This window comes from Macrosteles quadrilineatus, unplaced genomic scaffold (assembly GCF_028750875.1).
Source record: "Macrosteles quadrilineatus isolate MER2022 unplaced genomic scaffold, UCM_ALF_1.0 Scaffold_2__2_contigs__length_208266976, whole genome shotgun sequence".
In the NCBI taxonomy this organism is placed as follows: Eukaryota; Metazoa; Arthropoda; class Insecta; order Hemiptera; family Cicadellidae; genus Macrosteles; species Macrosteles quadrilineatus.
In genome coordinates this window covers 125,375,182-125,397,187 of record NW_026542595.1, presented here as the reverse complement: position 1 = coordinate 125,397,187, position 22,006 = coordinate 125,375,182, and the positions used below count along the sequence as shown (strand labels likewise).

Here is a 22,006-nt window from a genome sequence, read left to right as displayed (position 1 = left end):
GTCTTCAGATTGTGATTTGAATACACATGTAATATTCTCTGTACTTTTTGCATGCTCATCAGAACGAACGAATTTTTCGAAACTCCGAATGTTTTGGAGTACTCTGGAAACAGGAGCCGAGTGATGCAAGTTTTTTAAACTACCCGACTTTTGTAGAAAACAATTGTTGTTTTACCATTCAACTTTTTCTGTTTTGCGTTTTAATTTAATTAGATTAAGATTTTTAATTTTTTCCTGCTTAGGGCTTTTGAAGAGAGTTGCCAATATTTTGTTGTTTTATCACCCTACAAAAATTAAAAACCTTGGTTTTTAGTTTGGTTTCCTTTACAAAATCAAGTTATGGTTTTTGTTGGAAATTGTATGTATGTTGATGAAATTATGTTGTAAAACATTTGTAATTTCTTTAGTTCATGTATGTGTACTTAAGGTAAAGGAATACATTAATTAGAATAATACACAACCTGGTTTATAGCTATTTAAAATATAATCTGAAATTTTAAACTACGATATAGGCCTACAGTTTTTTTCTTTTTAAATGAAAGTTGACCCCTTAAGTTTTACATTTTATTGTATAACCTATTCTAGTATTTCTAGTCCTTATGTAGTACACTTAAAATGTTATGTTTGTGTGTGCAGTTCTTGGATAATTATGTACATCAGCTGTTTGATTGTTACATTTTATTTTCAAAAATTTGGTTTGAACTCTGACACTAGACGTAACTAATTTTGTGTTGTAAATTTTAATTTAATATGAAACCTTGTATGTCCTATTTTTTGTACTTTTTCACCTGCTTCTTATTTCAATATTTTGTTCTCACACCTTTTTTATCTTTTCCCGCAGAACACGTGCCTACCTATTCTCCAGAAGCTGAGAAGACTTCTCGCAGGAACAAGAGATAGTTTAACATTGAAGTTAGCTGCGTACTTAGTCAATATTTTAACCTCAGCTTACACAACTGAGGTGTAAGTCTGATCATAATCTATCGGCAGGGTGTGTGACCTTGCTATTTTGTACCATTTGATGTAAAAACAGCCAGGAATCAACTTGCCAAACCAGAGAACAAGTCTTCTTAACCGAAGTGTACATAGTGTCTGTTATATTTATATTTTGTTCCATATTTATACATTGTATCATTAAGAAAAAATATCGTAAACATGTTTATTGAACATGTATTTAGTTTGTGTAAATTTTATTGTTTACAAAACAGTTTTAAACCGTTTTTGAATATTGTAACTATAAAATAGGCAAGGGCACTAAGTACAGTATTAGGGAATCTTCAGCCGTATTGTAAATTGAGGTAATTTTGAGATACAGGAAACATTCTTTGATTCAGTCAAGTATGTAATAAGTTAATTGTTTGCAGTCAACTTGAATGCATGTAAACATCGGCTGTCTATATTGTGTGCTGCTAGTCATCAATTTATGGTGTTCTTGTCTATACGAGTGCCACTAATTCCTATGTTCCTTGAAAGCAAGGCCCAGTTTTATGTGCATATAACATGAATAAATGCCTTAAATATACAATGTGTTAATATTTGAATTGATATTTTTTCATTTGTCCTTGTAATGATTATTCTGTAACTATTTTGTTTACAATTCGTTAAAGTTAGATCAGATTTCAATGTGGTTTTTCAGTTTTTTGTTTATTCTAATTATATTAGTGCTCTATTTTATTTTAACTGAGAGTTGAATTGATAGGGCTTGTCAAATAATGTATTTTCTGTTCAGTGTTTTGCTTTGACATATTGAGAGGTGTAAACAGATTCAACAAAAGTCCCAATGCATAATTTGCTAATTTAGCACAGAATCTTTTAATAAACCTAAATGAACACCAGTGCCCCAAGGCATTCCTTCAGGAGTGTGTTATATCATAGACAAAAATAATTACCGTAAATATAGACCGTATACTGTGCTGCGGTTACCATAAGTTCTGGCGCACACCGCTGGGAGGACCATGTAGTTACAGCGTACACGCTACATAACTACATGGCGCTCCCATGGTTTCGCCATGGTCCCATGGCGCTGCATGGTGTGTGCCAGAACCTATGGTAACCACAGCACGGCTGACAGTCAAAATTTAATTATTTTTGTCTCTGGTTATATCATAGACAAAAAGAATTAAATATAGACCAACAGCTGTGCTAACTGCATCACAGCTTTTGGCCTATATTTAATTCTTTCTGTCTATGGTTTTAACTATGGCGCAAGTGAGGTTAGGAGAAGTGGCCGTGTTGGACTTTGCCCTTGGCAGCGACTAGAGCTACCTCTTCCCTTCTATGTGATCTCTATCGATCATCCAGGAATAAACAACACCAAAGTTCAATAACAGATATTTATTGTTCTCATAGACAGGCAAGGTACAGTTGATCTTTTATAAAATAGAATTCTTTTCCATGATAACCATTGGCCATACCTCACCATACAATGTCACACGTATGTTCACACCATAACGTTAAATCTAACTCTACGACTATTCAGTGCTCTTTTAGATCCATGGGATGCAAAACAAAAAGCGCATTATTAAAATTGTAAAACTGCAATATGTATAATTTAACTGGTAATTTGTTTTATTGGTTGGTAGAAATTGAAACAAGTAGAGCAATAGACTATAAAAAACAATATAAATATCAGTAACATATCTAGCTTTCTAAAATTAAATAGTTTAACGAGAGTAAAGGAATTATCATGTATTAAAACTGTATTATTAAGTTTTGCATGACCTAATTTATTTGTATGGAATATTTCCTTTTTAAAACTATCAAATCAGTGTAATTAGGGTCTATTTAGGCACTTAGTAACTTGGGACTGGTTTTATCTAAGTTTTAATCTCAAGGGAAATTCTTTTTAAAACTTTTTTAACAGTGTATAATTGAAATGTTAATAATATTTTACTGTTTAAATGTGAAATACCTACTATTGTTGATTATAACAATGTGATACATTTTCCCCAAAATCTGCAAGAAGCTATGTTTACTATTGGTTTAAAACTTGATCTAATTTATTTCTAAGCATTTAAAATTTTGCAGTCACATTACCTAAATCAAAATACATCAGTTACCCAATTACAATTGCAAAATCACTTCACAGACTAACTTCAATAAACTTGACCAGCTTTCTTGAAAATTAACAAACACCAAAATGGCATAACAAAATTAATTACTTAGCTAGCGATATTAAACTAGTGAAAAACCTATACACTTCGTACACTTAAATATGAATTTATAATTTATACAGTAAGTTTAATACAAACATACATACAGTTACAAGATAGCTGCCTATGACTAGGACACTTACCTGGTATAAATGTTCCAGCCTTATGACAGTCAACATTTTTATTTACCAGTGTGAAATTGAGTATGTACAAATGTCTGCTCATTTTAGGGTAGCAGTAGGCATATATTTATGAATCCTTCGAGCTGAGAATGATATGTTAATGGGGATCAAATTTTTTATTATGATTTAGCCGAGAAAATTTTAGATGTACAGAAATTAGAAATGAGTCATTTTTTTATCCTACGAGACTAGACTCTAACCCGGGATTGCTTTTAACAAAGTTAAACCTAGGGGTTGAGGCATCACCACTTGGAAAAGTCGGTAATTTGTCATGATTCTAAATCGCGACTTCATGGATTGAAGTGCTTAGATAATATGAGTAACGAGATATACTGCTGGTACTTATTTTATTTGTTTTCTTAAGTTACATGCCTTGCAACTTTTTTGAGCATAAAAATGTTTATTTCTCTCAAAATACACTTGAAAATAAAATATCTTAGATATATTTTGTCACATTAATAATGAGTAATTGATGTAGCGGTATCTTTCTTATTATTATGATGATGGTGGTGGATATTGATTTTATTTATTATAACTGACTCTTAACAACTTCAAGTTTTCTTGATGACACTTGTATCTTTGGTTAAATATCCCAACTTAGCATTTAGCACTAAAATGAATAAATTTTAGTTTGACAGTTTTTAAACAAAACTAGTTTAGAATGATTTTTAACAATTCATCGGTAATTAGTAATTACTATTTCAAAATGTTCAGTAACTTACAGTTTAAAAAAGTTACTTCACCCATTGATTTTTCTCTTTCAAAAAGGTGCATAAACTCCCCTCGACTAGAGAAATTATTCCACACGTTAATTTCTCAAGGACAGTTGGAAGACAAGAAACGTTCTTTGCATGTCTCAGCTGGAATGACTCCACAAGCACAAGCGGTAGACTAACAGAACATTCTTACAAATATCTGTACAGTAGAAAATATGAACACGGTAGTTTACAAGTACATTCCGTTAACGAGGAAGTCTGCGTCATGAGCGTAAGGAGACTTGGAACCTCGCCTCATTCTGCGTCGGACCATTCGCATGCGACAACCGACGAGTACCAACATGATGCCCGTCACGCACAAACCTGCAAAGTGTCAAGATTTAGTGAAATGTAATTACCATGTATAATACACTATACATAAGTTTACCAATTTGCAATTAACTATGGAATCATTTTTCTTGATTAGTGTCTAAGTTAAATAATTGTAATAAAACGGCTGGGTTGGAAAGAAGAATTATTTCAATGAAGTGGCATACAGTGGTAGTCGGTGGAACAGCCCTTGCTTTATCCCATACTACCATAACGTATATCTACCATCTGTGTACATGTGTATTACGGACTACATACAGGGTGTCTCCAAACACTCTACAATTGCAAATATAAAAACTATATAAATTAACAAAACTTTAATTGTGTTGTATTATTAAGAAAATTGTATAACAAATCTAAGTTGAACAAAATTCAAGTTACATACCCATGGTCAAAGAGAGGATAGCACCTCGAGGATTCACGTTAGTTCCGTCAAGTTCAGACTCAAACGAGTTCTCAGACAACGACAGTTCCGCACTAAGAGTCTCAACTTTACGGTGAGCATTGTGGTGGCGTTCCGGATGATGATGGCTTTCTGGAAAGTCAAAAAATGTTTTTCTAAACAAGTTAATATTTTTAGAACGAAATTGGGCGCAAAATATGTTTTACAGCTGATTAAAACCTTATTTGAAGATTTTTACGAATTACGTCTTGATATGGATGGTATGGACCATTATAAATTTTAGATATTCTAAATCTCGATAATTTTGTATGTGAAACCAAATATTCTAATAACTTTTTATTTGCATTCTAATCGTTTTGTTATAGGGTGTCTGCTTTAGAAATAAGAATGTTTCTCGAAATAACAAGCATTCTTAAAACTGATTTTACAGAGAAGCAATGTATAGAGGAAACTTGGTAATCGGAAGACTGTGGTCTTTCAGCTTTAGTACGATGTGCATGACGGAAATATACTTGTGACGAGCAAGAAACACCCTGGGCGGCGAGCCCTGTGCGGAAATTCCCATCGCACAGGGCACACAGGGTCTTTCTCCACTGTGAATGTTGTAGTACATGAGGACGTGGGGCTGTAGACACCAGCAAATAGTGCTAGACACCACTTAAGTGCACCATTAAATGTTTCCTCTGTGCCTTACGTCTCTGTGTTCCAGCCATATTTATAACCTTTAGGTTTTTCCGTGGTCGTGTTGTTCGAAGGGTGATGAGCCGCAGCTTTCTTCACCGAAGTGTTAGAGTTGGGTGACTTGTTGTCTGTTTCAGTTTCTAGCAGAGCTCCTTGGTTTTCTATCTCAGCTTCGCCTTTTTGTGCTACCGGCTTGAACTGCAACTGAAAAAAACAATAGAAGTTTAAAATAAAATTAGATTGGTAAAGTGAGCAAAAAGAAGTCTGACCCGATTGAATGGTTATGCACTGTGCTATGTGGTTAAACTATTGTCTTTGAGGGTTAAATTAATATTGGGTGTTGATCCAAGGGTAAATTTCATTTTACCTGATTCCATAGTTACTAAATAGAGTAAAAAAACTTAAATTTGCTTGGTGTGTATATATCTTGTGCTATAGGTAATTTCATTCAATAAGCATTGATTTTCCTGTATAAACAAAATAAAAAGTTGCGTCAACAGTTTTTTTTACAAGTGGAAGTTTTGACCATATTTTGAGGCGTGTTGCTAATTGTGAGAAGCAAAATTGTTTAAAATTTCATCAGCATCCATTACCATACCATTGAGCAATATTGACTAGTGGCTCAAACGGTACCTAGCACCACAGACTTTGAGGCCAAGGCAGCGATGTTGTGGGTTCTGATTTTGGTACATGCCACTACTTTTTATCAGTACAGTTTACCCTTGTACTGTATCGGCTCACCCCTTGCTTTGCTGGATACGTTTCACACACAGGCCTCTGTGGATGGGAAAATTAAACCTCTTTAAAAAAATTATAAATTTAATATTGTAGATAAACTGTTGAAAAATTAGTGAAATGAGGGGTGTTTCTTTTAGCCATGTTTAGGCATTCCAACTTTCCAACATTATTTATAGTCTTATAGAACCTTTGAACATATTCTCATGTTTAACTCCCAATCAACATTCCGATCATCACCTTGACTGGTTCAGGCACGTTTGCTGGAGCGTTGAGTCTCTGAGTGATCATTTGAGGTTGTAGTCTGGTCCGAAAGTTCTCTTCGTAGTAGTAGTCCAGATTGTTAGGAGCCGCGGGAACATTGGCTGCTTCCTCCAAACTAGCTCCTACAAAACGTAGGATAGAGTTGAATATTCCAGTTTGGTTCCAACACAGAAATAATAATGTAGATTTAAGCTTTGAGATTTGTACTATTAAGCTAATAACATTTCACCGTGAACACACACTTTATTACCTTCCTTAGCAGCAAACCTGTAAGTTTATTTTACTAATTGTATTTGTACTTGGAATGGAAATGCAAAATTCATAGGTAAAAAATATCCTTAAGGTAAAATAATCATTTCAGAACTACTTAATAGCTTTAAATTTGGCATATATCTGCTAAGTGTTTTTTAATGTTTATAATGATGGGAGGGGAATGTTTAAACAAGACTTACCATGAGGTTTATGCCAGTTGTTGGGGCCCTGTTGTTGCTTGTGGTATGGGGTCTCATAATATCCGTTGTATCTGGCAAATTCGGGTTGAATCTGCTCATACTGGGGGTTCATGCTACAACATGGAAAACCATAATTGGTACAAGTAATTGTAAAAAAGGACAGACTTGGAATATTGAATTTGTAAAATTACTGATTGAATAATGAATATTTATACTGCCTTTTACCAGATAACTACCCAGTCTCATACATCCCAAACATACCGTAATGTGTCTAATTTCGATCATTTTTTTTTATACTCGTTTTAATTGATGTGGGTGATATGATTATGTAATGAAAAATAGGTAAATAATTGACCTTCATCAATGTGTATTAGCATAGACACAGTGAAGTAAGAGCTTATAGGACAACCGTGCACTTTCAGCTCTAGCATGAAGCTGTGAATGTTGTATGTTGAGGGGAGAGGGAAAAGGAGTGTGAGGGGGGTTGCGAGAAGTGAAAATGTTGGACTTTACCCTAGACTAGACACCAGGGACTAGTGCTAGACACCACTAAGGTGTACCATAGACTGTTTCCTCTGTACCTTACTTCTCTGTGAAGCACCAAATAAAATATTTTAAAAGTAAATGTCCTAAAATAATGTCAGATGCATACCAGTATTATAGAACTATTTTCTTACATTGTTACTGAAATTAAAAGGGCTTTTCTTAAGAAATAAAACTAGTGTTTTCTAGCTGCATACTAAAACATAACAAATAATATATATATTGTAAACCATTTGAAGTAAAACATAACACTTTTTTCTACATTTTGTACTTCCAAACATCACCCTATATACGACAATACAGGTCTAGTACCTAAAAGCCACTAACAGAGAAACTCATAAGCATAATGAAAAAAGATTTTCTTCGAGATTTTCAAGTAGTGTTTTATAGCTTGAACAGAAAATAACCATAATCTATAATAGATATGGATTGTAGATCGTCTTCACGACAGTAATCAAAGTATACATGAGTAGAAATTACCTATTTAATGACAAATTTAACATGCATCTTTTACACAACTAATTTTACAAATACATTTATATTTTGACACTATTATTTCACCCTTATGTACTAATCCTTAAAATCTTCGCCTTTTAACACAGTTCTCTTGAATCAAGAGTTGATATGATTAGATATGACTGTTTACTACATTAAAAAAAATGTACATGACCCATAAACCTGCCACGCTAATAAAAAAAAAAACTTTTTTGAAAAGTACCTCAATTTTTTATGAAAAATTTTAACCTCTTCCTAAACAATTTTGGAGCAAAACAAACCCAAAGCTATGAAATAATTTTAGTTATAACATTTTGAACAGCAACTTAAAAAAAGTTCCGATTTCGAGGTATGAAGCCTTATGAGTTTCTCTTCATCTACCAAGGGCAAGCCAAGGTTAGCCAAATTTGTTTCTCACCCTCCCCCCTCCACCCCCACCTTGTGATGGGGAGGTTTGTACCTTTCTGGCTGAGACATTAACCCTCCTTTGTGTGAGAAGATCTGGCTGCCTCCACCTGCAACATGAGCGAAACTATGAGTAGAAAGATAATGGTGTTTAGAATTGTGAGAAGGATAAAATGGGAGGAAAACCCTGTGATCTGGACTAAAGGAAGTGGAACTGTGGGGAAATGAATTGTGAGAGGTAGAATTATGGGAGGAAAATCTTGTGAACTGGACAAAAAACACATGCTGTAATATTCTGCAATAATTCATCGTTTGATTTTTTTTAGTATATGTTGACGAGTGATGTGCAGGTTGTATGGTAACTTACCACTGTTTGCGGTCCTGTAAGCCAACATTTGTTGTTCCTGTTGGTAGTTGGTCGGAGGCCACTGAACGGCTACGTCATTTGGAGGATGGTAGATACCTCCCTCTCCCTCCCGGCCGTACTGTTTGGCCTGTAGTAGGACAATCAATTTTTAATATTCACTTAATTACATCTGCAAAATATGTTAGCTGTGTACTGATCGAAGGATAAGAGGAGATTGATACAATAAAACTCGAAGGGATCAGCACAAATTTTCAAATTTTTTAATTAATGAATCATCTAGAGGTGCACACAATGAATAATCCACATTCAGTGGAATACTATTTTTATACATCCCTGCAAGTTTTCATCTTCCATCTTTAATGTCATCTTCCATGTCAATACAACCTGCTCTGTTGTTCATGTGTAAAACAAGGAAATGTTTTATTGGTTGAAGCTTCAGAACAAATTCAATACTGGCTACATCGTATTTGGAATAATAGAGCAAAATCTTCAGTTTACAGATTGCACCCTTGTTTCATAGAATGAGCATCAAAGGTAAGCATCAAAATAAATAAATGAAAATCAAAACAGTTACAGTACCCTATTGCAAGATTGGTGTGAAGTCTTTTATAATCTTTGTAGTTTATTACAGAAACTAGAATTAGTTAAAGTCATGAGGCTAAATACACATTAGAATCGTTATTTAGAACCCTTTTTAAACAATTTTTCTACATGAGCTATACAAATATTACATCGCAAATCGTAAAAATAAACAACATACTTGATTGACCAGTTCGGGAGGTGGCTGCGGATATTCCGCAGGTTGTTGCTGCAGTTGAGTCTGCGGTTGTGGTTGTTGTTCTAGCTGCAGACCTGCGTATCTTCCCCCAGCTGCAGCACTTCCCATGTGTTGGTTCTCTGAGGGACATAGTTTTTGTGTTGAGTCAATCGTTGGAAGTTAGAGCAACACTCATCTTGACTTTGATCTAATAGTTTCTTCCTAGTCTGTGTGCAATAGTTTCTTGAAGCAATTGACTGATATTCTTGTATTTTTTCAGGTTGGCGACCTCTTTTACAAATTTACATCTGTCCTTCCACAAAAAACAAAGCAAAGAAAGTGGTGAGCCTGTGTAGTAAGACTGGTTGTGGACATGTTGTGTCGGCACCAACTAGGACGTGAAGACACAACATTTGTGGTCATGAATTTGGTGTACTTAGCTAGCACTAATTTACTAAACTAATTTACTAATTTAGATAGAACTTAGTTGTACTAGGCCAACAACTGCTCATGGAGATCAAATCCACTGCAGTATTCAATGTGTCCGAGTCAAAGATATTTGAAGATTCTTGTGCCACATATTTAAACACTGAAAAATTTGTTGAAGGGCAGATTTATGAATTAGAAAAAAAAACCTATACAGAGGCAGCGAAAAGGATTTTATAGCCATATGCATGTGGCACGCGATAGGTCCGTGAGATATTTGGGCCATCCTCAAGCCAGGGATTTTTTGCGCCCCCAAACAATCCTAAAACCTCTTGCGCACTAGATCTGAGCCCAACGGCACGTTGACCTCAGTTACCACTACAGTACTACTATAGTAGTGGGTTTTGTAGTAATGGTGGGGCACCATTTACTATAGTGGCTCTGGCTAAATGTGTGGAAAATGTTTCTCTTCTGAAACGAAGAAAGCTGTTGAAGGACACTGAATGGGAAATTAGAACAGAAAAGGAAATTGTTGTACCAAACATTTGAGGAGTCCACTGGTTTGATTTGAACTGCTTGGAGAGCACTGGCATGTTCTGTGCTGCTGTCTGGATGCTTGGTCTGTAGATCTGCTGGTTGCTGCTAGGAGCTACAGCTGTCTGCTGGACATTGCTGCTAGCTGCTGCTATTTCTGGCTTGACTACAGGGGCTGCTGTTGAAGCTGGAACAAATTGTGAGTTTCACAAAAAGGTTTTTACTGACACTGTATTATGAAATGGTATTCAACAGTTTAACAACTTTATAATTATATTTCCTTTTTGTCATCGTAAAAATCATTTTCTTTGTTAGAATTGCAACTGATATAAAATAATTAATGCATGTACATGACTAAGGGGTACTTTTATAACCTAGATCTTCTCTCTCAAATGTTTTATGGATGTAAAAACTATTTGTGATGGATGATGCTATATATCTCCACTAAAGGTTTGAGAAGGTTTTGTCTAATTTCAATGACTTACGCTGTGCCTGTGCAGGGCAGCCAAGCTCAGGTGCTTCATCACTACCGTCCGCACATTGAGGTATGCCATCGCAAGCGTTGTAGATAGCGATGCACTCTCCCGATCCGTGGCATTCAAACTGGTACCTGCTGCAGCGGCTTCCTACAACAAGGTTCTGTGAATATCTTATGGCACTATATATACTTGTTGTATCCTAGCCTAATCCTGCCCTTGGACCCTAGGCTCCAGCCCGGAATCGTTTACACATAACCTCTGGCCAGGCGGGAAGAGCCAAAGCTAAAAGCCTTTTGCGATCTGATCTGCGGGGTTAAAAATTGAACGCAGGACCTTGAGTACCAAAGGCCCGTTCTCTACCACCAGACCAGCTTGCTCCCCATCTCTAAATCACTACTACAAGGTGAGAATGCAAATAAGACTTATTTCAACCAAATATGAAATAATGATAAATAGGATTGTCCGTGTGTATACTTGGGGCTCTAATGGAATTGAAAATGTTCGTTCTCATTTTGTTATTGTTAAGAGCAGAGTTTGTAAAGTGATTTGTTTTTTTAAACAAAATTGAGTTTAGGACCTGATTAGTACTCATATAGACTTACTTCTTTACTGTATACATTTTTCCCGAAAAAAAGTTATAACTTTTAATATATATGAAAAACCTAGGGTAACTTACTCTGTGCAAACTCTGCCACAGTTGGCACAACTGCAGCCACTTCCTTGTTGCCAGGCGCAGTTGTGGTTGGTATTTCTGACAATGTTGAGCTTACCGGTTCCAACTCGGGCTTTCTGCAATCAACAAAATAAAAAAATGCAACCATGCACAAAATCTCATAAAACCACAATATAAAAGCGTGTTGTGTAACTGTTAGCATATCATTTTTAAATATCTAAGAAGGCAAACGTTTTCTGAACTCGAGAGCTTAAAGTTAAATCCGAATGAAGACCAGATAAAACATCTATATGTTGTCTTTTGCTTACTCAAGTTTTCAAAAGCGAGAGATAACTTTTTATAATCTTTTAGGTGTTTGTTAGTTTTTGTAGTGAATCTTGCCACAGCCTTGTATTAGAGAAGGCCATGTCTATAACAATTTACTTCTATATAAAATATTTAAGACAAATGCGAATCGAATTTCACAAAAAATAATAATAATTATTATTATTATTATTTTATATATATTTTTAATGGTTTTTTAATAAGTGTTACATGAGACAGAGTAGGCCTACCTCAATTTAGCCAGTTCGTGCTCGTGTTGGGTATGCTTGATTTGACTCTCCAGTTCAGTAAGATGGCGGTTCATGACGAGGACGGCAGAAGTGTAGTTGTGATGTTTAGTAAACTTGCATTTGAAGTCTTCCGGGGTCCCGCACTGGAACAGGTAGCAACTCCCTGGCGTCTGGAACAAACAGTTGTACATGTGAAACTACACGGTGAACTAAACGTTTGTGTTCAGTGTATCAGTTATGACGTCATTGGTGACTACAGAGTCTCGCTATGGAACAGATAAAAACTTCTATAGTTAAAGAACGAAAAAACATGGTGAACCAATAATGGAGTTGAATTTATCAATGATAATGCTATTTAGTTGGTCTTGAAGAGTCTCACTACGGAACAGATAGCAACTTCGGAAATTAAAGGCAGAAAATACACGGCAAGCCATTTGAGTTAAATTGATCAATAATATCATTCAGTTTGTCTTATTCATTATTGTCTTTCAGTTTGACTATTTTTGGAGTTTTAAGGAAAAATCTTTATTAAAAACAAAAATTTCAAAAAAATGACAAAAACGCCTGAATCTGAATACACATGGGTACCTAAATACCGAACTTCATCAAAATTGGACCACAGGTGTGGTCTGTAGATCTGTCCACGTCCACACATGAGTTATTGCAGACATAACTTCGTAAACCACTTTTTAGGTTCAGGTATTTCCAGTATTTACCCAAAACAGATATTTCCACACAAAACTCAAACTTGAAGATCAAAAACAATACTTTCTCATATACTGTATGAACAGGGAAAGAAAGTAAAATCACTAGGACAAGAGCTTAAATGTGGTTTGGAGCTACCAACATCGATATTGATGGAAATCAGTAAGTTTACTGTTAATTTCAATAACATCTCTTTTGTTGTCGTAGTTCATTGTATCCAACTGAATGAAAATGAAAAGATTTGTTCAACAATTTTGTGTTGGAAGCTCGCCAAAACAGCCACAACAAAGTCTAGACAGTTCTTTGAGCCACTTAACAGTTAGTATTGATTTTACGTCCAGTCAAGAGCTTCGTTTTAAACTATCTTGTTTTAAAATGATAAAACATAGTGAATAAATAATGGAAATACGTTATATTATATTATGTCGCATGATAAGTAATTTTCATAAAATGTAATTTAAAATAAATAACTTATATGAAAGAAACAAAAATAAAAACAATAAAATATACAACAAGTATAAAAGAAACAAATGACAAATATTAAAAAAATTATTCACACAATCAATGAGAAAAAAGTAAAATAATTTATGAATGAAAATAGCCTAATTTTAGCTTTTCAAAAGGTGATAACGACAATAAATAGATACCATATTAGTGATATAGAAGGGGATATAAAAATATATTTTGTTGGCTAATAGTTTATGCTTAACCAAGTTGAAAAATTGTTGGTGACTAATATTAATCCATATTTATATACATGGTGTTTCGAAAATCTCTCCCAAAACTCCGTGGGCATGTTCCTTAGGTCAAACTAAAAATGTCATATAAACATATACCCTATCTCGCTTTGTTTTCCGTCTGTGTGTATGTATTTTTTACATAGCTTCCCATAACTTTGGAACGACTTAAGGTGCGAACTTTAAACTTAGTACATATGATGACTAATAGAAACTAATTCTTCGCAAAGTTTATACTTTGTTTAATTTCAAAATGGTGACAGTTTTAATTTTTTAAAGCTTAGTTACTAAAAAAAAAACCATAGGATATATAAAGAAGCTACAAAGAACAAAAATGGTAGACATTTTTCCCCTTACAGAAATGTACAATTTGTATAGGTTCATAACACAAATAGCCTAACGGAGAAAATTCAATTTTTATTAATGTAATACCTGATTTTTATTGAATTTGCCCAAATCTTTTGGTTTAACTTCAGAAAATTTAATATTTCTCCCTTATTTGTGTTATGGCCCTATACAAATTGTACATTCTGTATAGGGAATTAAATTTCCAGCCTTTTTGTCACTTGTAGCCTTTTATAAATCCTACTATGATTTTTGAGATTAAGTTTTGAAAAGTTAAAATGGTCGCCATTTTGAAACTATACAAATTAGGAACTTGATGCTTTGCAAAAGAATAACACGTAACAAGTTTGAAGTTGGTACCTCAAGTGGTTTCAAAGTAATGGGCAGTTATATCTATCTATCTATCTATATATTAATAGGCAAGCATGTTTCTTTAAAACCTTTTTTCTCAGCTTGTGTGCATCGTGGGGTAAATCTACGCATACCGTTAGAAAGCTATTTTCCTGTAGGTGTGCAGAATCCCTTTATAAATTTAAATAGGCTCAAAGATAAACACAAAAAATGAGTTAAAAAATTTGAAAAAATTAACATGGATCTTATGCGTTGCCATGCTGGTGACGAAATAACAAGGAAATATAAACAGAAAATCAAAACAAATGGAAGAAACTCCAATCACATGTTTTATTTGCAGTGTGGGGTGAAAATAGAGAAGTGAGTAAGTTTACATTACATATTTTTGGTCGAGTTTCGACCACTGGACGACCTCTCGTACTTATTTAATACGCAAGCAGGTTTTTTGTGACAATTACTCTTTCGAAACTACTGAACCGATTGACATGTTTTTGGTGCCATTGGAAAGAGCGTAACGTGAAGTTGTGCAGGAAACCTTCTTTTTAGATAAATAATTAGAGAGTGAGGCCCTGGGGCCCTTTAAAGTTTCGTATTTCTCCATAAGATTAACATTGGAAAAAAATGAAACTCCAGCTGTTGTCAGCAATTAAAAGTGAGAAGAAAAACATATGTTAATTGTAAACCGTCAATAAAGTTGCTAACTAAACAGATTGCTACAAACATTTACTGACGTGGTAGAAATTAAATATACAGTATACTAATTGTAATATATAATATATAATTACTAGCTGTTGTACCCGTACTTTGCAACGGGAAGAGGACACAAAATAGAAACATTTTAATCTTTACATCTGTTGCATATAATAGTTACACATCCACCAACGCTTTTAGAAACAAAATTCAACTTTTGTGGCCGTTAGAAATAGAAACGTTTAAATTATGACTTTTAAATGTGGTAAGTAATGGATACCACCATTTCATCTCCCTTAATTACATATCATTTTATTTATTACTGTATTGACATTTTAAATTTCAATTTTGAAGTTACTACTAATTATTAAATTTAAATTACATCTTTTTTATTTCACTCTTTTAGCGAATTTCCCATATAGGGAATAAGCTATTTTATATTAAATCACAAATCCTTCCATCTTCAGTTTCTTCACTCACAATAAATCATTAGCAAAACTAAGTCAGCTGTTGTAAACTTTAGAAATATTGCTGTGCCTTATCAATACAGTCTTTTCAAATATTAAAGAAACTATATATATAGGTACTATAAAAATTTTCAAACAAATAATTTAGCATTAAAGACAGCAGACAAAACTAATATGATTATCAAAGCAGGACTAAAAAATGTAACGGCAAATACAGTATATGTTTCATTGCATCTCTGATTCTACTCTACAAAAATGTCAACAAACTACTTAATATACAAACCAGTTCTTTTAATCAGTTCCATCGTCCATTGCCTTTACATTTCTACACTTACCATTAAGTAAACCTAGTAACAGATATTTCATTGCTTTTAGAAACAAAAGAACGCTGTATACTGCTTAGTTTTATGATATTTTCCTTGGTTTAATTTAATCAGTGGTGTGGCAAAACACAAATAATAAATTTATCAAATAAAGTAAATGTGAACTGAAAGCTATGTTAAAATAAAATAAGAGTATTTTGTATTACCATTTGATAATTAATTATAGTTACACATATACAACAGATAAAAAAAAAAATAAAATCAACGACGTACAATTTAGTTATTGATTTAGTTGATTGATTTCTTTAGTTTAATTTAAGCATAGGTTTAGTAAAACACAATAACTTAATTTGCCTAAATATATATATATAAAAAAACTATGTGATGTGCAAGTTATGTTAAGTTAATCTAACACATGTTAAGCAGTTAGAATTTATTTAAAGTAGCCTCCAAATTCAAATAAAACATCTATACATTGTAATTTTCATACTGTTTCCATGAAATCATATCATAACATTATTTTCATAACTTAGACGCTTTAAAAGAATCCAAAGCAGAGCCGGAGTTGATACCGGGAGTTGATACAGCAATGGTTATAGAATTTTTTTATACAATCATTGACATAGTTTTAGAATAAATAATCCATGATAAAAGGTTAGATTAAAATAAACCTACCTCATAGTTATGGAAAATATTATATTTAATTTCTTGGTATCAGCTGTCTGAAATTGTGAAATATGCAGTTTAGCAGTTCTTCTTGTTTACATTTAAATGTCAAAGCAAATGTAAACAAACATTGTTAGTGTTCTCATCTCAGCCATGGATACCAATCAATATTTACTTTTAAAATCTTCACCTCAGAACTTTTAAAGCCAAAGGGGCAAAGCCTATGGTCAGTATCGAAATGTGAATAGTCCTATAATGGTCCTTGGTATGGTAACTATATTTTAGCCCAGTTGGTTCAGTAGTGTTTGCACCTATTAGTAACACACATACAGACAGACACCATTAGATTTTTATATAATAGTATAGATATTAAAGAAGAACATAACATATGTTAATTGTAAACAGTAAATAAGTGCTAATTTAATAGTTTGCTGCAAACATTTACTGACTTGGTTGAAATAACATATTTACAATTTGAATTTGGGTTGGCGTAAATGTTACAATATAAAAAGTGAGAGAGCCTGGATATTGATATAATCTATTATGTACATATTGAGTATTTCTATAATCTTTGAATCGAATCTTTTAAAGTCATCAGAAATAATGACTGTTATTCGTTTTAAAATAGCGCCTGTAATACTTAGCAATTGCTCGAATTCGAGCAACAGGGACAGTAGTAAAGAATAAATACATACATACCGACAGACGGAAAACGAAGCGAGATAGGGCATATGTTTGTACCGTATATTTGTTGTTGTTTTTACCTAAGGGACATGCCCATGGAGTTTCGAGAGAGTTTTGAAACACCCTGTATATTTAATATATAAGAAGAGAGTATATTTTGGTATGTCCAGCTCCCACTAATGGTAGTAGTAGTAGATCGCTATTGTTCACTCCAACGTAAGACTATTTCCGTTTAGATATTTAGGCATTGCATCTTAATTAATAGCCTACTAGAATAGAAATACATTATAAAATATATTTAGGTTATATAATAAAACAAGCTTTAAAATATTTTAACACACGCAGAAAAGTTGTACAATCAATTCAAAAGTATCAATTTGAAAATAATAATTGAGAAAATAAATCACATTGCGCGGTACATTCCAGATTTATACATTTTTTGTAGTTGCAAGTTTGATCCAATATATTTCCATCCTGAATAGCCAACTTGCTGGTAACTTTTACTTTACATAATTGTCTCACAGAAACCGAGTGGAAATTAATCGTTTATTAATCAACCATAAACCCAATACAATATGCACTACAGTACTAACGGATTTATCCATTGTCGAGTGAAAATGAGCGGAAGGTCTGTTTATTTATTGGACTTGATGTTTAACCATGAGACTCATAACGTCTGTAGTTGGTTCGGCTGAATCTATCGACCAAACAAACCCAATGAACAACCCGCTCGTTGATACTCGTAGTTACAATCGCTGAAATTATCCTTCATTAAAACAACCCCTTATTTATTAGTTGAATCTTCGGTCTGGTAAAAAAAAAAATACTTTTTTAATGAAGTAAAAAAAATTGGTCGAGCCCTCGATGGTATAATGTAATTTGTTCTTGATGCTGTCAATTTTAATATTGGAGACGTAGATTAAATGGACATTTTGATTGGTAGTTTGTAAAAAAATTTTATACAAGTAGCAGGGGAAAAAATTTAATTTCAGTTAATCGAAATGAATGAGTAAATTTGGAACCATTTTAGAAATAGTCAATGATATTTTCCGTGCAAAGTGGTGAAATTTTTATAATAGTCACGAGATTTCTATATTTTGTCATAAACTTCACTGTTCTTTTAAACTATTAATATTTTCGCAGATCATAGAAAATATGCTCATTTCCTATAACATAAATCTAAATTATAAATTTAGATTACAATTACAAATTACAAATAAATTACAAATTCGAATACTTGTTCGCAGCTACTTTTGTTTTAAACCACATTTATTTTCATAGTGACAGATGTCGTCTTATATAAATTTAAAACCCATTATGACACCAATTTTGTAAGTGTACAAAATTTCAATTTTGATTTGCACGTGCAAAAACTATCAATTTTTTACAATCTGTGTATAAACTGTAAAATCATTGTTATAACTGCAAGTGCTAAAAAATAAGACAAAAAAAGAACATAAATTGAACGATCATACATTGAATCGTGGTTTGGTGGAGGGATTACCTATTATTTACTTCACGCAAATATCGCAGAACTCAACCAAACATTCACCTCTGAAATCTACCAATAATACAACAATACAAAAATTTATAAGTGTCTGACTCATAATTTTTTACATGTTTTCATATCTTTTACCAACTCCCCTACTCTTAAACGTTGAAAACTCCTAAATGAGGTAACATTTATCTTAACCACAAATTATTAATTTTTTCATCATGCAATTCTTTCTTCACTTCCGAAAAAAAACTATTCACCTATTTCCCCCACAATGTATACAAATTATACGATCATATCCTGGACTATACCAAACAATTCATTCAAATGTCGACATCCCTAGTCGGTTTGATGTCTCATGAACCCCGTAGGCCACAAGATACGTTCCATCATACACACTTTAGTTTTTCCTCTACATTCCATACTTTCCAATCCACCAGTTATACCAGAAAATTACCCTATTCGTCCAAATATTTAACTATCTTTGAATTTTTATGAACTCTATGATTAAAACACCTCTGAACCTTATGAAAATCCAACTATCACTTTTCTTCCTGACATCTATAATTTAAATAACTTCTTGATCGTATTGTCCGTGTTAACAAATTTACTGAACATGCCAAAATACGTCTAATAACACTTAAAACATATATTTACAATTGAACTGTTGACAAGACGGTAAATACGTTGCAAGTGTAGACGTATATATATGTATTTTCGGTATCTATAGTCTGTATGATGGAAGCTGTCTGCTGACCCTGTCTACCTAGGACTGTCCCGGGTTCCCAGGTAGACGGAGCGTCAGGAGACAGGTTCCATCATAAAGACTATAGCAATACATATCATGGTCGACCCCCTTGCTGTGCTCCACTACAAGTTACCTACCTTCTCTTCAAACACGAACACGTCACAGTCCTGGGTCTCGCAGCACAGCCTCAAACAGTCCTCCCTGGTAGGGACGTCCCTCTCGTTGATGTACTTCGCCCCCATCGCCCGGGAGTCCTGGGTCCGGATGATCTTGTCCTGGTGGATGTCGAAGGAGTCGAGGCACGTCGGGAGGTCGAGACGACGTTCTTCCTGGGAGGCTACGCCCCCCGGGCCCCCTAGGAGCCCGAGGACACACAGTAACACGGGGAGATGCATGGTGATGTTCAGGCAGGAGGCCATAGCAGACAGGGTTGTCGGGAAGGATTTCCCGGCGGGGAGAAATTTCCCTGGCTGGGGAGGAATTCCCCGAGATTGTAAGGGTTCTTGTTTAGTGTGAAAATGTGATTGTCGAAAATATTAAGAGATGCGATTTGTTATTAGACTTTAGAATTGCTAAGTTGAGAGCCTTTTAGTAGAGATACCCCAGGAGACAAAATTTACAGCAAATACGTTTCCAAAAAAAAATTTAAGACATTCAATTAGATTATTGTTAGTTAATTAATTTACTTTATTTTTTTAGAATGATTTGAATACCAAAATAGAAAAGTATAAGGGTGCATTTATAATTTATCAACTAGTTTTTGCAAGTTTATATTTTATTTAGTTACTTCACGTACTATGTTGTATCGAAAATACCGTTAAACGCCACAACAGTACTAAATAAATTATAATTTTGTATATGTTCTCTCTGATTATAGAAAAATTACTATGGTAAATGTTGTAATACATTTAGGATTAAATTATTGCTTAAGGGTAAAGCAAAAATAATGGGAGGTCCATTCGACAGTATTTTACAATAAAGTAGGTTTATAAACATAGGTTGCTTTTAAAATTTTCAATTGAAAACAAATACCTATTTTAAATAATTAAACATTTATGTGTTTAATATTTACGTTAACGTATAATATTGAGTAATAAACTTAAAAAAATACAAGATAAATTTAAATAAAATATACAATCAAAGTTTGACCTGAGTGTCTTTTAAACAAGTCAGCCACAGTGAAAACTTTCAGGGTTTTAATGTAATTAGCTAAGTTTCAAGTTTTAACCGAACATTAAAAACTTAACTATAAGTTGATGTACAATCAAGTTGGTAGTCGCCAGTGAAATGTCATTGAACAACATTATCGACATTCTAATATTTTAAAAACATTGTTGGCGACTCATAAATAAATTACACGATTTATTGCAACACTCTCTTTTAATTTATCGTTTGATTATCTACAAATAAAAATTCTATTCTACAATGTAATGTTTATGGAACAATCTCAATTATTTATTAATACAAATTCTAGTGATATTATGGAACTGACGAATAAAATGTCACAACATCCCTTACTTAAAGTCAATTAAAAAATAATAATAATAAAAACAAATAGCGGATTTGTATTTAAAACAAGTGAATTGTCAAAAATAATAAAAAATAAATTGGACAAAATTTACTGATTGAAAATTTTTGTAAAAGACCAATCGTGCAATTTCATTCTATGTTTATTTTATCTTCTCAACTTATATTAGATACATGTTTAATGGAATAAAAAATGCACTGAATAAATGTAGGACATATTAAAATATTAAAACAAATTTTGAAATGTTTATTGATTAAAATCCCAAATTTACAGTTATTGCAGTATTTTTTCCCATTAAAAAATATTCATATAATACGAAGTAATAATAGAACTAATAGAAAAAATGTTTAAAATAATGTTAAATAGCTGTTCAGTTATTTACATTTGTTATACAGTAGTTCCAAATAATTTTGTTGCACATCTTATGTACTAATTGTAATATCTCCCTTAAATCAAGGTATGGTTTGTTGAAAAAACGTTATTTAAACTTTTATTTCTTCATGCAATGGGTATCAAATAGATCAAACTTTTTGATTTGTTTGAAAAAACACGTATAGACTACATTTAATTGGACTTAACAGTTGAAATATAATAATCTATGTATGTAATGTATTACAATTTCCCCGACTGGAGGGGAATTTTCCCCCGCGTTGGTAGCACTGGGTAGAAGCAGGCTAGCTAGTGGTAGATCAATAAAGTATTAGCGCTGTCGTGGCATTGTATGGAACTAATCCATCATATGTTTCTAGAGTAACTAGTAACTCGTAACGTGTGTATTGGAGTGTTACTTGACAACCTAAATCGATTGATAGTAAAATGCAAGAATACGTTTTCTAGGTTGGCACTACTTAAAAAATTGGATATGTATGGGATACAAAGGTTAAGAGAAAAGAAAGATTTTACAATATGATAAAATAACATTATGTAATGGTTTGTTCATTAAAGGTGGTCAGTAACTTGGTCCGTACTAGTTCCGATCACCCAACATTACAAGTTAATAATTCCCCATCTTTATATATATATATATATATATATATATATATATATATATATATTCTTGAAAATTGTTGAACGTTGTTA

At 33.2% G+C, this 22,006-nt stretch overlaps 2 protein-coding genes across 7 annotated transcripts in view; one reads left to right on the top strand and one right to left on the bottom strand.

Moving 5' to 3' along the window:
• LOC128985572 (transport and Golgi organization protein 1) overlaps nucleotides 1-1,541 on the top strand; it is a 39,912-nt gene extending 38,371 nt beyond the window's left edge. For 4 of the 5 annotated variants that reach the window (XM_054405184.1, XM_054405183.1, XM_054405185.1 and 1 more), the window contains one exon: nucleotides 842-1,541. In XM_054405184.1, the coding sequence (XP_054261159.1) occupies nucleotides 842-900 (59 nt within the window). In that variant the 3' untranslated portion in view covers nucleotides 901-1,541. Of the gene's footprint in view, nucleotides 1-62; nucleotides 126-841 lie in introns of all 5 variants that reach the window. The other variant, XM_054405186.1, reaches the window with a different exon arrangement.
• Nucleotides 1,542-2,319: 778 nt separating this feature from the next.
• Nucleotides 2,320-19,919, bottom strand: LOC128987497 (low-density lipoprotein receptor-related protein 11). Of its 2 annotated transcripts, none has more exons than XM_054408374.1 (13): nucleotides 19,536-19,919; nucleotides 12,188-12,357; nucleotides 11,637-11,749; nucleotides 10,967-11,107; nucleotides 10,486-10,668; nucleotides 9,525-9,661; nucleotides 8,765-8,891; nucleotides 8,411-8,507; nucleotides 6,955-7,067; nucleotides 6,479-6,624; nucleotides 5,545-5,707; nucleotides 4,805-4,954; nucleotides 2,320-4,413 (listed from the first exon to the last, which is right to left on the bottom strand). In XM_054408374.1, the coding sequence occupies exons 1-13, from the start codon at nucleotides 19,815-19,817 to the stop codon at nucleotides 4,280-4,282; spliced, it is 1,956 nt and encodes a 651-aa protein (XP_054264349.1). In that variant the 5' UTR covers nucleotides 19,818-19,919; the 3' UTR covers nucleotides 2,320-4,279. The 2 variants fall into 2 exon arrangements, with proteins under 2 accessions (XP_054264349.1, XP_054264350.1); XM_054408375.1 differs by having other exon boundaries at nucleotides 8,453-8,507; nucleotides 19,536-19,917.
• Nucleotides 19,920-22,006: the final 2,087 nt, after the last annotated feature.

What these genes read in the sequence shown, in the direction of transcription:
- LOC128987497 (XM_054408374.1), bottom strand. Translation starts at nt 19,817, where the DNA reads ATGGCCTCCTGCCTGAACATCACCATGCATCTCCCCGTGTTACTGTGT. An exon ending in CTCCCGAACTGGTCAATCAA is followed by an intron (nt 8,892 to 9,524) that starts GTATGTTGTTTA and finishes GTCCTACTACAG; the next exon opens with GCCAAACAGTACGGCCGGGA. An exon ending in GTGGGGGTGGAGGGGGGAGG is followed by an intron (nt 7,068 to 8,410) that starts GTGAGAAACAAA and finishes TCCATGTTGTAG; the next exon opens with CATGAACCCCCAGTATGAGC.